General features: G+C 27.0%; 2 protein-coding genes and 1 long non-coding RNA gene across 4 annotated transcripts in view; 2 read left to right on the top strand and 1 right to left on the bottom strand.

Annotated features, from left to right (window-relative positions):
- The window catches only part of LOC108688338, a 10,317-nt gene extending 2,973 nt beyond the window's left edge, over positions 1-7,344 (top strand). The window contains exons 1-2 of one of the 2 annotated variants that reach the window (XM_018194561.1): positions 4,285-4,363; positions 4,653-7,344. In XM_018194561.1, coding sequence (XP_018050050.1) covers positions 4,678-7,344 — 2,667 coding nt within the window. In that variant the 5' untranslated portion in view covers positions 4,285-4,363; positions 4,653-4,677. Of the gene's footprint in view, positions 1-4,284; positions 4,364-4,652 lie in introns of those variants that run through there. The other variant, XM_018194562.1, reaches the window with a different exon arrangement.
- Positions 3,143-4,083, bottom strand: LOC108688339. Its single transcript, XR_001931787.1, has 4 exons — positions 3,991-4,083; positions 3,712-3,874; positions 3,477-3,635; positions 3,143-3,310 (listed from the first exon to the last, which is right to left on the bottom strand). It is a non-coding gene; the product is annotated as an uncharacterized LOC108688339 (long non-coding RNA).
- Positions 7,345-8,080: 736 nt separating the features above from the next.
- Positions 8,081-10,679, top strand: LOC108688293 (axonemal dynein light intermediate polypeptide 1). The gene is made up of 5 exons (XM_018194482.1): positions 8,081-8,249; positions 9,700-9,852; positions 9,938-10,070; positions 10,173-10,318; positions 10,458-10,679. The coding sequence occupies exons 1-5, from the start codon at positions 8,157-8,159 to the stop codon at positions 10,677-10,679; spliced, it is 747 nt and encodes a 248-aa protein (XP_018049971.1). The 5' UTR covers positions 8,081-8,156.
- The last annotated feature ends 2,540 nt before the right edge of the window (positions 10,680-13,219 follow it).

The raw sequence follows: 13,219 nt of genomic DNA, 5'->3' as shown, positions 1-13,219 counted from the left end.
TATATATATATATATATATCTTAGTTTAGGAAAATTCTTATGTCATGAAAATCGTTAAATGCTCTAACGCAATGTATTTCAATCTTTTTTAATTCGCAGCTTATTAAATATTGAGTCCAAATTTGTCGAAATAGGTACATTAGATCCTGCATAATGGAGGGAATATTAAGAATAGAAATAAATATTAATAAATATTAAGATTTCAATCTTAATGAGAAACCGCTTACCCAGAATACGCGGTTTCTGATAGGTTGAAATATCTTATTACTTATTCCTATTCCTAATATTTCCTCCATTGTGCGCAGGGTTTTAGGTGTACATAATTCAATGGTTAGTTTCTTTATCAAATATCGCCAGCACAACATTCAATGAAAGGTAAAGTTCTAAATTTTTTATTTTTTTATTTTATTATTGTTTAAAAAATGATTTATTGTAAAGACAATCACTTTAACTAAAACGAAAAAAAAATGACATTTACACAAATTTAAAGTAATTTTTATAATTTTTAAATATTTTTTTATTTCATTACTAGCTTTACTAATTTCTAAATTTTTCATCTTTTTTTTACCTTTTCTAAAATTTTCTCGGCATACTTCGAGATCCTTTGCAACACATCGGTTGAAAAATCCTGCTCCAAAATAATAACTAGAAAAGTAAATACAACTCGATTAATTATTTACTATAGGGGATTATCTTCCAATGATCTTGACCTTGGTAAGGTCATGACTTCGAGTGATCTTGGACAAATTTTAGCCGTCGCTTGTTGTTCCTTAAAAAGTTATTAACAAAAAAAGGTCATCAATAAAATCTAATTTTTGGACATGACTGCGCTCTAATAAAACAAATTCCCCGCTTTAACAGCGCAAAATATTTTTTTATATAATATCTTATATAATTTTTGTGTTTTTAGAGCAAAGAATTTGTCCGAATTTCTACGCTTATATGTGGAACCTTTTACGTTAAAAAAAGCATCTAATCAGCGTATATCAAACGATTTTTGAACATGCATTTTGAACATGAATTCTGCAAGGTAATGGACGAAATGGAATTGTTTATCATGATCATATCGAGGTATAATTCCGCAAATATCTCTCCACAGATGTTCGATATTTTGAATATGAATGCCTGTATCTGGATAAAAAAAATGTGAATTCACTGTTTTATGTTGATATATTGGATCGATTTGGCCGTATACTTTCCAACAATCGATATAAATTATTGATCCAAGAACGATGTATTTCCGAGTGAGCGGTAGTAATGTTTATGCATCACCGGATTCAATTAGTACGACAAACATTTTCTTTGTGTTGCGTGTTATTCCGCCAAAAAGCCATTGTTCTTTAACGTTCGCGATGATATTGTCAACGACCAGATTTTACCTCATTGATTTTGATAATAATTCCTTCTCCGTCAATTTGATTTTGATTGTTTGTTAACCATTGATTCATGAGCTGAAAAGCTAGATTGTTGTAATTGAATATTTATTAAAATAGAGAATTTTTTAATAAATATACAAGTTATCTGTTTCAAAAATACTTATATTTTACTTCAAAAACACAAGTTTCCTGCTTTAACAAACAATTGACATTGTTCTCCATTTATGTAGTTTTACCAAATTATTAAATTACATGAATTATCTCTCTGCAAAAGTTAATCCAATCAACTGATGTGTGTGATGATATATTTGATTCTTTTTCTAGGAATGTTTGCTTTACAAACACAAATTTTTTTGCTTTAAAATCACATTCTTTTGAACGTTTTTAGTAATAACTTTTCAAGGAACAACGAACACCAGCTAAAATTTGTTCGATATCATTCAGGAGCATAATCTTAACAACATGTTAAGGTCAAGATCATTGGAGGATAGTATATCCTTATACTAAATAATTACCACAACTTGTTTGATATTGAAGATTTTAACAGAAATACTATATAATTTCATATAGTGATTTCATTTAAACTATAGGATAAAGATATATAGATAGCTTGTGTAGAAAAATATATGTCTAGTATCAAGAAAATATAAGAATATTTTGTGTTAAAATAGTTTTGACCTAATTTAATAATTGTATTGTCTGCGTGATAAAAGAATTTATTATATTTGATTTTATATTTAGATTTGAAGATATTTTCTTCATAACAGTAATGTCAATGATACTACACATAACCACGATAGATATTTGAAAGAAACAAAAAGGAAAGTTAGATTATAAATATCAACAATTTGTTTGATATTATAGAATATAAAATTAACTACATTTAGTGATACCTATTGATTCTCCAACACACAATGGGCTTCCTTGTAGAGAAGAATGTGTACACGCAAATACACATTAGAAAATACACATTATATAATATGTACTATACGTACCTTATTAACTTTTATCAAAACACAAATATATTGATAAATGTACATTGAATAGTAAGAGCAACATATAAAAAATATTACACATATATATCAAACATATGTACGATAACTAATGTGAATATATTTTTGTGGTAACTATTTCATTTAGAAATTAAGATTAATTCAATCTTAATAATCATGGAAAATTGATACATATAAGTAAAAAAAAAATCAAATATATTGCCAACTATAACAATTTGCAGTAAAATTGTAAAATGTAAAATTATAAACGTTGATATTTTGTAAAAGAATAAAAAATCTGTATAAAATTATATTGGGTTGTCCGGAAAGTTCGTGCCGATTTTGAAGGAAAATTGAAACGCAGAAGATTTAAATTTTATACATTTATTAAATTTAAATCTTTTGCAGCACGAACTTTCCGGACAACTCAATATATACATATAACTATGTAATGAATAAATATATATATATATATCCATTTAATGCTTACAAACCTCGTAGAATCATTTCATCCTTGTCGTTTATCAAATGTTAAACAAGGACAAACGATAGTCGCGAGTATTGCGCATTTAAGTGGAACCCAACCATAAAGAGAGAAAAAAAGAGAGACATTAACCTATAATTGTTATCAATAAAATCTTTATGACCATCGCATAAAATATATATAATGATATATATTATATATAATGATATATACTATATATAATGATATATATTTTACTTTTACAATAAAATTCTATTATATTCTCTTATATTATATATATATAGAATATATTTCGATAAATTTTTATTTTTATTTATAATACAATTTTACCGATAAAAAATTCATTGTACAGTGATTTTATATGTTGCAGATTTGTAACAATTATAGATTAATGTATATAGTCGTATCTTAGAAAAGTTATGTATGTGTCTTTAGACGCACAAATTCATTTCTCAAATCTAGAAATAAATTAATTTTGTTGAAAAATATTTAATGCTTTATTTATCTAATACTAAATGTTACTAAATAAATTAATACCTTGTAACAAATATTAATATAATGAAATAAATTATTCGATTATACAAAGTAATGTAATATTTTATATTATTCATAAGGATTTCTTACTTAATCAGTCCACTTGGACACTTTTTTCACTAATTCCAAAGTTTCGTCTGATTTAACCATAATATGATAATCATTCCTCTTTTCATTAGCATTCATATAAAATATATATCCAGAACAACTTAACATTGCTATGATACCAAGGATCATGATGGTTTTGTTCTGCAAATGACATTTATTAATAACAATATTAGACAATGTCAATTTCAACATGTTTTATCAGTTTTTGTAATCTTACCGGCTTAACATATAACTCGAAATTAACGGCACGAAATAATGTAGTACTCCGCAATGATCGCAAGCCATCACCTGGCGTTGTTTCACGAGTATTTTTATTCATCGTGTTATCTTTCTGCTACAATATATCTTAGATGTTTACATTTGTATGTAAATAACTTAACCTATTTGAGAAGATTTAGGTCAATAGATCTCTTCTTTCTTATTCTAATATATCTATTTAATAATATTATTTCAACTTGAAAAGTGTGAGAGTATTGATTAAAACTTGTGAACTCACGGAAGAAATACATAATTAACGTTTACATACATATCAATTATTTGGCAATATTAAATAAACTGAAATAAACCGCACCCAAAATCTTATTGGTTACAAAATAATTACGGAGTAATGGCGCAGCCATGTTGCGGCGTATGTATGCACATTGATGCATATACGCGACCAGTACGCGACACGTAGAATTCCAACCAAACATTAGATACTTCGTGATAAAGCTTGACAATATACACATTATTTGCGCGTCCAAATTGAAAAATTTCTTCACGATTTTAATAATGTTTACGGGCGATGTTACCTTTTGAGAAATATTACATGATATATATGCTTGCTTTGAAAGGAGAATAAAATTAACGGTGCAAAAGAAGAGATCGAGGTAAGAAGACAGAATTCTAAATTCTTTTTAAATTTCGTCAAACGATATAACATGTAGAGTATATAAAAATAATTTGTCAAAATGTATACAATTAAAAGTCTGTTTCAATTACACTTTCCTTCGTTTTTACAATGAAATCTATTTTCACATTTTACATGGGAAAAGATGAAAGGAAGGATAATATACATTTAATATGTATTTTTCTTGCTGTTTCTTGAAGTATAATTACTAATGCTGTTTCTTTTCTGTGCTGTTATGCTATAATTTTGATGTTATTCCAAATTTGCAGGTTATTTATATTTGACTGATGAAAAATGCCAGGTTGCGCAGCTATTGGTTGTAACAATCGTAGTGAAAAAGGATATATTATGAAATGTTTTCCTCGGGATCCAATATTGAGACAAGTTTGGCAGGATCGTGTTGCTAGAGCCGATTGGGAACCATCTAACAATTCATTTCTCTGTCACGTACATTTTGAACCTCAGGAATGGGTTATTACTCAAAGTGGTAAACTCAGACTAAAAAAGAATGCTGTTCCATCTATTTTTACCGTAACGTCAACCAGGAAATCTGCCAAGAAACGCATCAAATTAGCTAATATGAAGAATGAAGACTATTACATGGTGGAATTTTTAGAAAATGATTCTGATCATTCATCCAGTCACTTGGAAGAAAAAGATTCTGATTTACAGGATATTGATAAATCATCTATACAATCGCTTGTACAACAAGTAAATTATTTTCCAAAAAAGATAGAAAATAAACAACAAGCATCTCATGGACATTATATAGATATTACGAACAATCTTCAACAAAAAAGTATTATAATTTCAGATGATAGTATGGAGATAGAATGTGATATTAAAGAAAATGATACTGAAAAGCAAGCAAGTACGGAGAATAAAACATCTATTAGTAATTTTATAGCAAAGACAAATTCAATTGATAAGAGTGAGGATTTAAAAACAGAAACGAAACAAGAAAATGACATCTTCAATGATGATTATGATGAGATAGAGGAGAAATTAAAGCAAATTTGTGATGGTCGTGAAGAAATGAGTACATCTAATGTAGAAGAACTAAATTCAATTCCTACGAATTGGAAAGGAAGTTTAGAAGATACGGTAACGCAGCCATTGTTTCATAAAAGTATAAATTATAAATATTCGTCGAGGAATGAAATTGGAGATATGCTTACTGACAATAGAGATAACATCGAGATTATTTTTGGTAGTGAAAGCAGTGAAGAATTTGTTCGCGTTCCTAGATATACATTTTCTAACAATGGAACTAATGAAAATGATAAACAGAATCAACATACTACAAATATCGATAATATTACTAATGATAAAAAGCTCACTGAAACTGAATGTATAGAAAACACTACCAGTAGAGAAAATTTATACGTTGCGTCGAACACGAGGACTGCTGTAAACTGTGAAGAAACAACTCGAAAGGAAATTATGAAATCTATAAAAACACCAATTCAAGATACATCTTTTGAGGATACAAATTCTATGCTTAACAGTGATACTTCTACAATGATACTGGATGTAGAAGTAGAAAATGAATCAACAAAAGAACTAAATATATCTGAAACTATAGAATATAATAAAGACGGTGCTGTATCAGATACAACAAAATTTACAGTCAAAGTTACAGGCGATCGCGAGGATGTAGTTGATATTATGCAAGATTTATTTAAAGATACACAAGATTTTACTATTCAAGAACACAATAATACTTGTTTACAGCAAGAAAATAATGCGTCTGTTACTTCTATCATTACAATAAATGATTATCCATTAGAAACAAATTCTATAAATAAATGCAATGATATTTTTTCACCATGTATTACAAGTATTGCGTCACGAAACAATGATCAAATGTCAGATGCTTTGTCAAGTTTACAAAATGATGAATGTCTAACTACAAAATTACCGTCATCGAATATGGATGAAGAGAAGGATCCAGAAGTGAATAACACAATTAATAGCATTATCGAACAACCAACGACGGATAATGCTAATAAATGTGAATATGAGAAATTACAACAAAAAGTGAAACTACAAGAGACTATTATTGGGCAATTAACTAATCAACTTATTTTGCTCAAGGACTTGGAGAAAAAATGGCAAAATAAAAATATAATGCTCAAAGCAAGAACAAAGAAAATGGAAAAACAGATGAATGAATTGAATAAAAGTACGGATGGCACATCATCTTCAACAAGCTGTAAAAAAATGGATAGTAGACAAAAGTTGATTTATGATTTATCGCACAGAATGAGTAATTTGGAAGAAATGAATAAAAAGTTAATGAAAACTATAACTATCGAAAGTCAACAAAAGAGACAGCTAGAAAATCAAATCAAGCAAAGAGATAAACAAATAAAAGAACTCAATTGGAAATTGGATAAGGCTTCAAAATACCTCGAGCGAGCAGAGAAAAATACAAATACATATAGAAGAAAAATGTTAAATATGCAAACTTTTATGAGAAGAAGAAAACTCTTAGATGGAAGTACGAGTGAATTTTACGATATAATGGTAGACTGTACGAAGGAAAACTATTCTGAAAAAATTCTAACAATGGCAGTGGATATTAAAGAAATTTGTGGTACGAATGGATACAAAAAGTTGTTAAATTATGGATTTCCACTTCCAACATTATCGGTTTTGCAAGCTCTCCCGAATAATGGTATTTCAGATACCAGTAAAAGTAACAACAAAATTCAAGAAACGATTTATTTAAATACAGATGAAGAGAATGATACTCAGCATATGGAAAATGATGTGGAAGTCAATACAAATAATCATACAGAGCATACAACGTTTTGTGTAGGAAGCGTAATGGATGGTACAGAAACTGTAACAGGCACTGTTCAAGATATTTTCGATGAAAGCAATGATGATATGGATGATTTAAGTACAAATGAATTGAGCGATCATTTTTTTTTACAGTTAAATGCAGTTATTTAATTATTAATTGCATGTATGTAAAATTATATGTAATATCCTTTATCTTTAAAATATTTGTAACAATAATCATAATAATAATAACAACAAAATATAAGAGATTTATGATTTAGATATACCATTGTACAGTAATCATATTTAATATAAAATACTGTGAAAAATATTAATAACATTGTATAATAATATACATTGCAGCTTTAAATCTTATCTTGGATAAATTTAAATTTACGTATATGCAAATATTTGTATAGATATTTTTTTAGAAGTAATCAATTATAAATTTGACACACACACACACACACACACACAAAATCTAATTTTATTTTAAATGATAAATTGCAAATATTAAACCATTATTTACAAAAAATCTTCGTGTATATTTCTATATTCATTCCATTTTTCGCAATTATATAAACGGAAGAAACAGGATACACACCTATCATAACTGTAGCAGAATATTTAACTTTGAAGTAAACGTAAATACACTTTACATATCATTTTAATTAAAAATTGAATATTAAAATCGACTCTTATTTTGTGCTCGCACTAAGCTTGCTCTTGATATAAAATGAAACGGATCGAGCCATCGAATGACCGGCGTTTTAGGCGGTAAAATAAAGGTAAAAGCCGGCTGTGAGCTGTGAGCGATGATGCGGTGCATCAATGTTTCCATGACGACGTTTTTTCAGCTACCAACTTTACGAATGGAAGTTATTACTTGTATACTCGTGTAACTCGCGATAAATAATATTCAACGTGTAATAATACAATAGCGCTTTATAATTACGTTCTGCGTAAATCCTTTATTTAAGCAAATGGCGACAACAATCAAAGAACGTAGATTTCCTGCTATGGACACACTGGTCAAGTACGATATTCCAATTTCGGTTACGACTCATCCAGAGAAGGTACGACAAATTTTTATCTTTATGTTTTTATATAAATTATGATTTAAAAAAAATAATAATGCTGCATGTATATATGCAAATATGGAGTAATAAATACATAATATCTGTTTATTTTTATTCACTAAATATTTTTTACAAAATAATATAGTATGTGTGTGTGATAATACAAACTAGAAATCAATATCTTAAACCAAAGCTGCATTGTTAGAAATGTTTTTAAATTTTATTAACTTTTAAGTTGCACAATTTGAATTTAATTTCAAGACATTACATTAAATTTAATGTATTTATATCTAAAAAGTATATTTGTGTACATGTACATAAAATTTAATGTATTTTTCATGAAAATTTATGAAATTTAATGTACTTTTGATAAAATTTTATTAAAAGTACATTATAAATTTCATAAATTTAATGTGCACGTTCATTCATACTTTAATAACTATTTCATACTTAAATAACTACTGTAACTTAATTTTCAGTTAAATCATTCATTACTTTTAATTTCGTTCACAAGCTTCATTTACATGTAAAAGAAGCTCGCAGTTACATTTCTAACAATGGGATTGCATATTTCGGCCGATTTTCAGCCTTCCTCTTACTTCATCAATCTGCGTGCAATCTAAATGTTGATCGGTACGGACTACACGCGAGTTGATGAAATAACGAGCAGGAATCAAACTGAAAATCAGCCGAAATGTGCAATTAAATTCCAGTTCTTAAATGGTTTAGTTGGATCTTAAATGCTTGTATGATTTTATATGAATTTATATTACTGTATATGTAGTCCTTTGAAACATGTGCGAAAATTTGATTTTTCGATCTTGAAACATTAAGAGACTCCGCACAATAAAAACAAAGGGAATAGAGAATTTCAACCTATCAGAAACTGTGTATTTCACAACACATGAATTTTGATAGATTGAAATTCTTATTCTCTGTTCTCTGTTCCCTATTCTTTTTATTGTGCGCAGTCCCTGACTCTTTTAAACTACTGCAATAATATCACGAGTTAAATTGACTAGCAATTTAACAATTTGATCTTAATAATGCTGAGTGACATATTACATCCTCGGTAGTCTAAAAACTTAGGACGCTCAACTGGAAAGCAAGAGATCCGAGTTTGACCCCCAGCCGAGGTAATATTTTTCGCAATAAGAATTAATTATTTATAAATTTTGATATGTCACTTAGTATTATAATAATCATTCAAAGATGCAAAAAAGCATCAAATTATTAAATTGTTAGTCAATTTAACTCGTGATATTACTGCGGTAGTTTAATAGAGTTAGCGTTTCAAGATTGAAAAATCATTTTCAGCTCGCGTTTTAAAAGACTACATGTGTAATATATAAATATAAATATTCACATAGAATCATACAAACATTTAAGCTCCAGCTAGACTGTTTAAAGCATTGATTTCTATAAACATTTTTTAATTAAACAATAGGTACGTAAGGAACCAGCGAAAATTGGTATAGCTGCTTGCAAAATTCCAACACCCTCAGCTCCAGCTGATGCACGACGAGAAACCACTGAAATTTTAAATAGAATTTTACCGCCGAAAGAATGGGAGGAGGATGATCAGATATGGACTCAGCGTGTAAAATTAAATACATTCTTAAAGCTACCTTTTCAAATCTACAATGTGTAATAGTCGATAAATGTACGATATATATATTATTTAGGTATCAAGTACTCCTGCAACGAGATTAGATGTGATAAATTTACAAGAGCAACTTGATATGCGATTGCAACAAAGGCAGGCCAGAGAAACTGGTATTTGTCCTGTTCGTAGGCAGCTCTATACACAATGTTTCGGTATATACGTGCATATATACATGCTCATGTATATCTAAATTTTTTTATATCTAAATTGAAATATATGGTTGAGTAAATTGTATATTATTACATGTTTCTCAGATGAATTAATACGACAAGTAACTATAAACTGCGCCGAACGTGGATTACTTTTATTGCGAGTACGGGACGAAATCAAAATGACATTAGCTGCGTATCAGACATTGTATCAAAGTAGTATCGCTTTCGGGATGCGTAAAGCATTGCAAGTACCTATCTTTCTAATATCATACACATTTTTTCGCGTTTATATATAAGACACGTACAGAATTATTTTACTATTTTACTATTGCAGTCTATAAAATTTACTATCATAAATATACAATCGTTGATGAAAGATTTTTACAGGCCGAGCAAGGCAAAGAAGATTTGATTAATACAGCCGAGGAATTGAAAGTACAAAAAATTGAGCTGGAGAGAATAATTGTGGAATTACGACTCAAGTATGATCAATCTGAGAAAAGATCGGCTGAATTAAGGGAAGCGGAGGAAAAAAAACATATGGAGGAAGTGCAATTTCTTAAAAAAACAAATACGCAATTAAAGGTAAAAATATTTATTCGATTTTGAGATAGTACGGGAGCATTTATGTTATAGATATTCGTGTATTGCAATATCTTAAATATTTGTATTTATGTAGCTCTGTATATATATCTGTATTTTAAGCATTTCAAAATATTTGTATTTAGATTTTTTGTATTTTAATTATTGTCTCTTATCTAATTGTTTAGAAGAGATTAATTATAATAACATAAATATAGATGGAGAGCTACAAAAATATAAATATTTTTAAATGCATAAAATGAAATAATATAATTGCAAAACATACTTTGCAAAATGTATTTTCAATTTGATTATTCTATATAAATTTACTAAATCGTTATGAATTAAACAGTATTATTCATATTATAAAACATTATTATCACATAAATCAATGATTGTATTATATATACATAAATCAATTATAATTTTTTTTTCAGACTCAATTGGAAGGTATAATAGCAGCAAAAAAGTAACTGCAGATAAAATTTTCATTTAAAATAATTCATTTAAAATAATTTACGATGTTTACAATATATATTATCCAGAGAATTACGTATGTGTAGTTCTTTTGTGCAGTTGATGAGAGAGAGATAATTAATAAACTTTAACGTAATAGTATAACCATTAAACAGGAATAAAAATATACTAGATCTTAATAAATGCACATCCTATGAATAAAATATCAATTATTTATTACAAATAGGTGCACAAATTATTTTTATTTTTACATAACCATTTTATATTTTAAAATCTTAAATTCTTGATAAAATATCTTAAAAGATACATTATTGCTTGTTACCACTCAAATTTGTAAATTTTCACAATGGTAAAGTCATAAGAAAAAATATAAAATATACACTTACAATGTAACAGTAATTACATAAAATCTTTTGTTTTCGAGCATACTACTATGCTATTCATGAGAGAAAAGGATATTTTTTCTAATTTATAAATAATAAGGAATTTGAAAGACACAGATCTATAAAAGAAAACTTAAGATTTATGCATAATTAATTTTTTTTTATTATGATTTATCTATTAATCTATTTTATTAATCTATTTTATGTTTCATATGCTTATGACATATTCAGCATTTATATTCCCCTCCACAGTTTTTTAAATCTAGATAGATATAGTAATAAAGAAATAAAAGCATAAGATGATTTTAAAATGCATAGTTAATATAATTAATAAATAATTTAATAATATTTTGTAATATTTAAAAGCATTTCAAAATCAAAATATATTTAATATCCACATTTACGCATTATTAAACTTTGATAGGCAAGAATTGTATCTTGCTATAAGTAAAAAATAACTCGTATAGATTAATATTGGATCTATGTTGTACAATTTATATGATAATGATGCACTACATTGCTGAAATAAAATTGAGGAAGAAAGACAGCGAAATAAGTAACTATATAATAAATTTGTGTGATAATTAGATATTTTAACGAAATACATGATGTATTCTTATATGAAAAAGTACTAACATTGGCACTTTTAATAATATTTCTACAACAATGATATAATTAAATGATTTTAAAAATTGCAAAAATGCATTAATAAATAGTTTCGACATGTGTCGGATAATTAAAGATAAAAATATCTCAATTAGATAGATTGTTTTAGTAAAATAAAATTTAGTTTTTTCTTTACTCGCTTATATATACTAATACATAATACACTAATTAGTGTTCTAAAGGATAGAATTTAAAATTCTAACATCTGAACATTATCAATAATACATTTTTCAAATGCTTTTCCTATATAATGAACAAACTTGCTTAATTTCATTCATTGGTCCCTCATTCTTAATCGCACTTTAAACAGCAGAAACTCGCAATTTTATTTAATTTTACTTATTTACACTCGTTGGAAAAAATTCCATGTATGTTCATATTATGTATATTCCCTATCAAATAAATATATTTTTTTAACCGTATATTTTTTGATTAACAAATGTAAAAAAATATTCGGTATAAAATAATACTCTTAAAGACAATATTAATATTACGAATACATTATAGATGATAAATTATATAAAAAAGTGTGATGTCTTAAATTTTTCACAGTCTGGCGTACATGCAAATATATTTAAAGTATTAAATATATATAGAAATAGATGTAAACTTCATTGTAATTTATATACTCAAATTATTAAATTGTATATAATAATCTACGTCTATTTTGTCCAATTTTTAGGTAATACTTCTCAATACGAATAATTTATATTAAAGTAAATCGAAATTTGATATTTTCTTATTTGACTCAAATAATAAATTGGCTTTTTCTACATTCTTCTATTATAAATCAAAATAGCTTCGTAAAAATTATCTAATTAAAATCATATCAAATAAATAAAATATTCTACAAACACACATAAGGTAAGCAATTGGCCATCTAAAGTCTACAATTTAAATATTATTTCAGCAATAATTAATTATTGATAACTTTATACGATATCAGCAAAGTTAGAGAAGTTATAGAAAGAACAATTTTAAAACATATTTCAATGAATTACAAATAACAGTATATGACAATGGACACTGTAAAAATGTTAT

This window comes from Atta colombica, unplaced genomic scaffold (assembly GCF_001594045.1).
Source record: "Atta colombica isolate Treedump-2 unplaced genomic scaffold, Acol1.0 scaffold228, whole genome shotgun sequence".
Classification (NCBI taxonomy): Eukaryota; Metazoa; Arthropoda; class Insecta; order Hymenoptera; family Formicidae; genus Atta; species Atta colombica.
Note: the sequence above shows the minus strand (reverse complement) of the source record. Positions and strands in the feature narration are given on the sequence as shown.

Coding starts and splice junctions, on each gene's coding strand:
- LOC108688293 (XM_018194482.1), top strand. CDS start 8,157: ATGGCGACAACAATCAAAGAACGTAGATTTCCTGCTATGGACACACTG. Junction 8,250..9,699: donor TTACGACTCATCCAGAGAAG/GTACGACAAATT, acceptor ATTAAACAATAG/GTACGTAAGGAACCAGCGAA. Junction 10,319..10,457: donor GGATGCGTAAAGCATTGCAA/GTACCTATCTTT, acceptor AGATTTTTACAG/GCCGAGCAAGGCAAAGAAGA.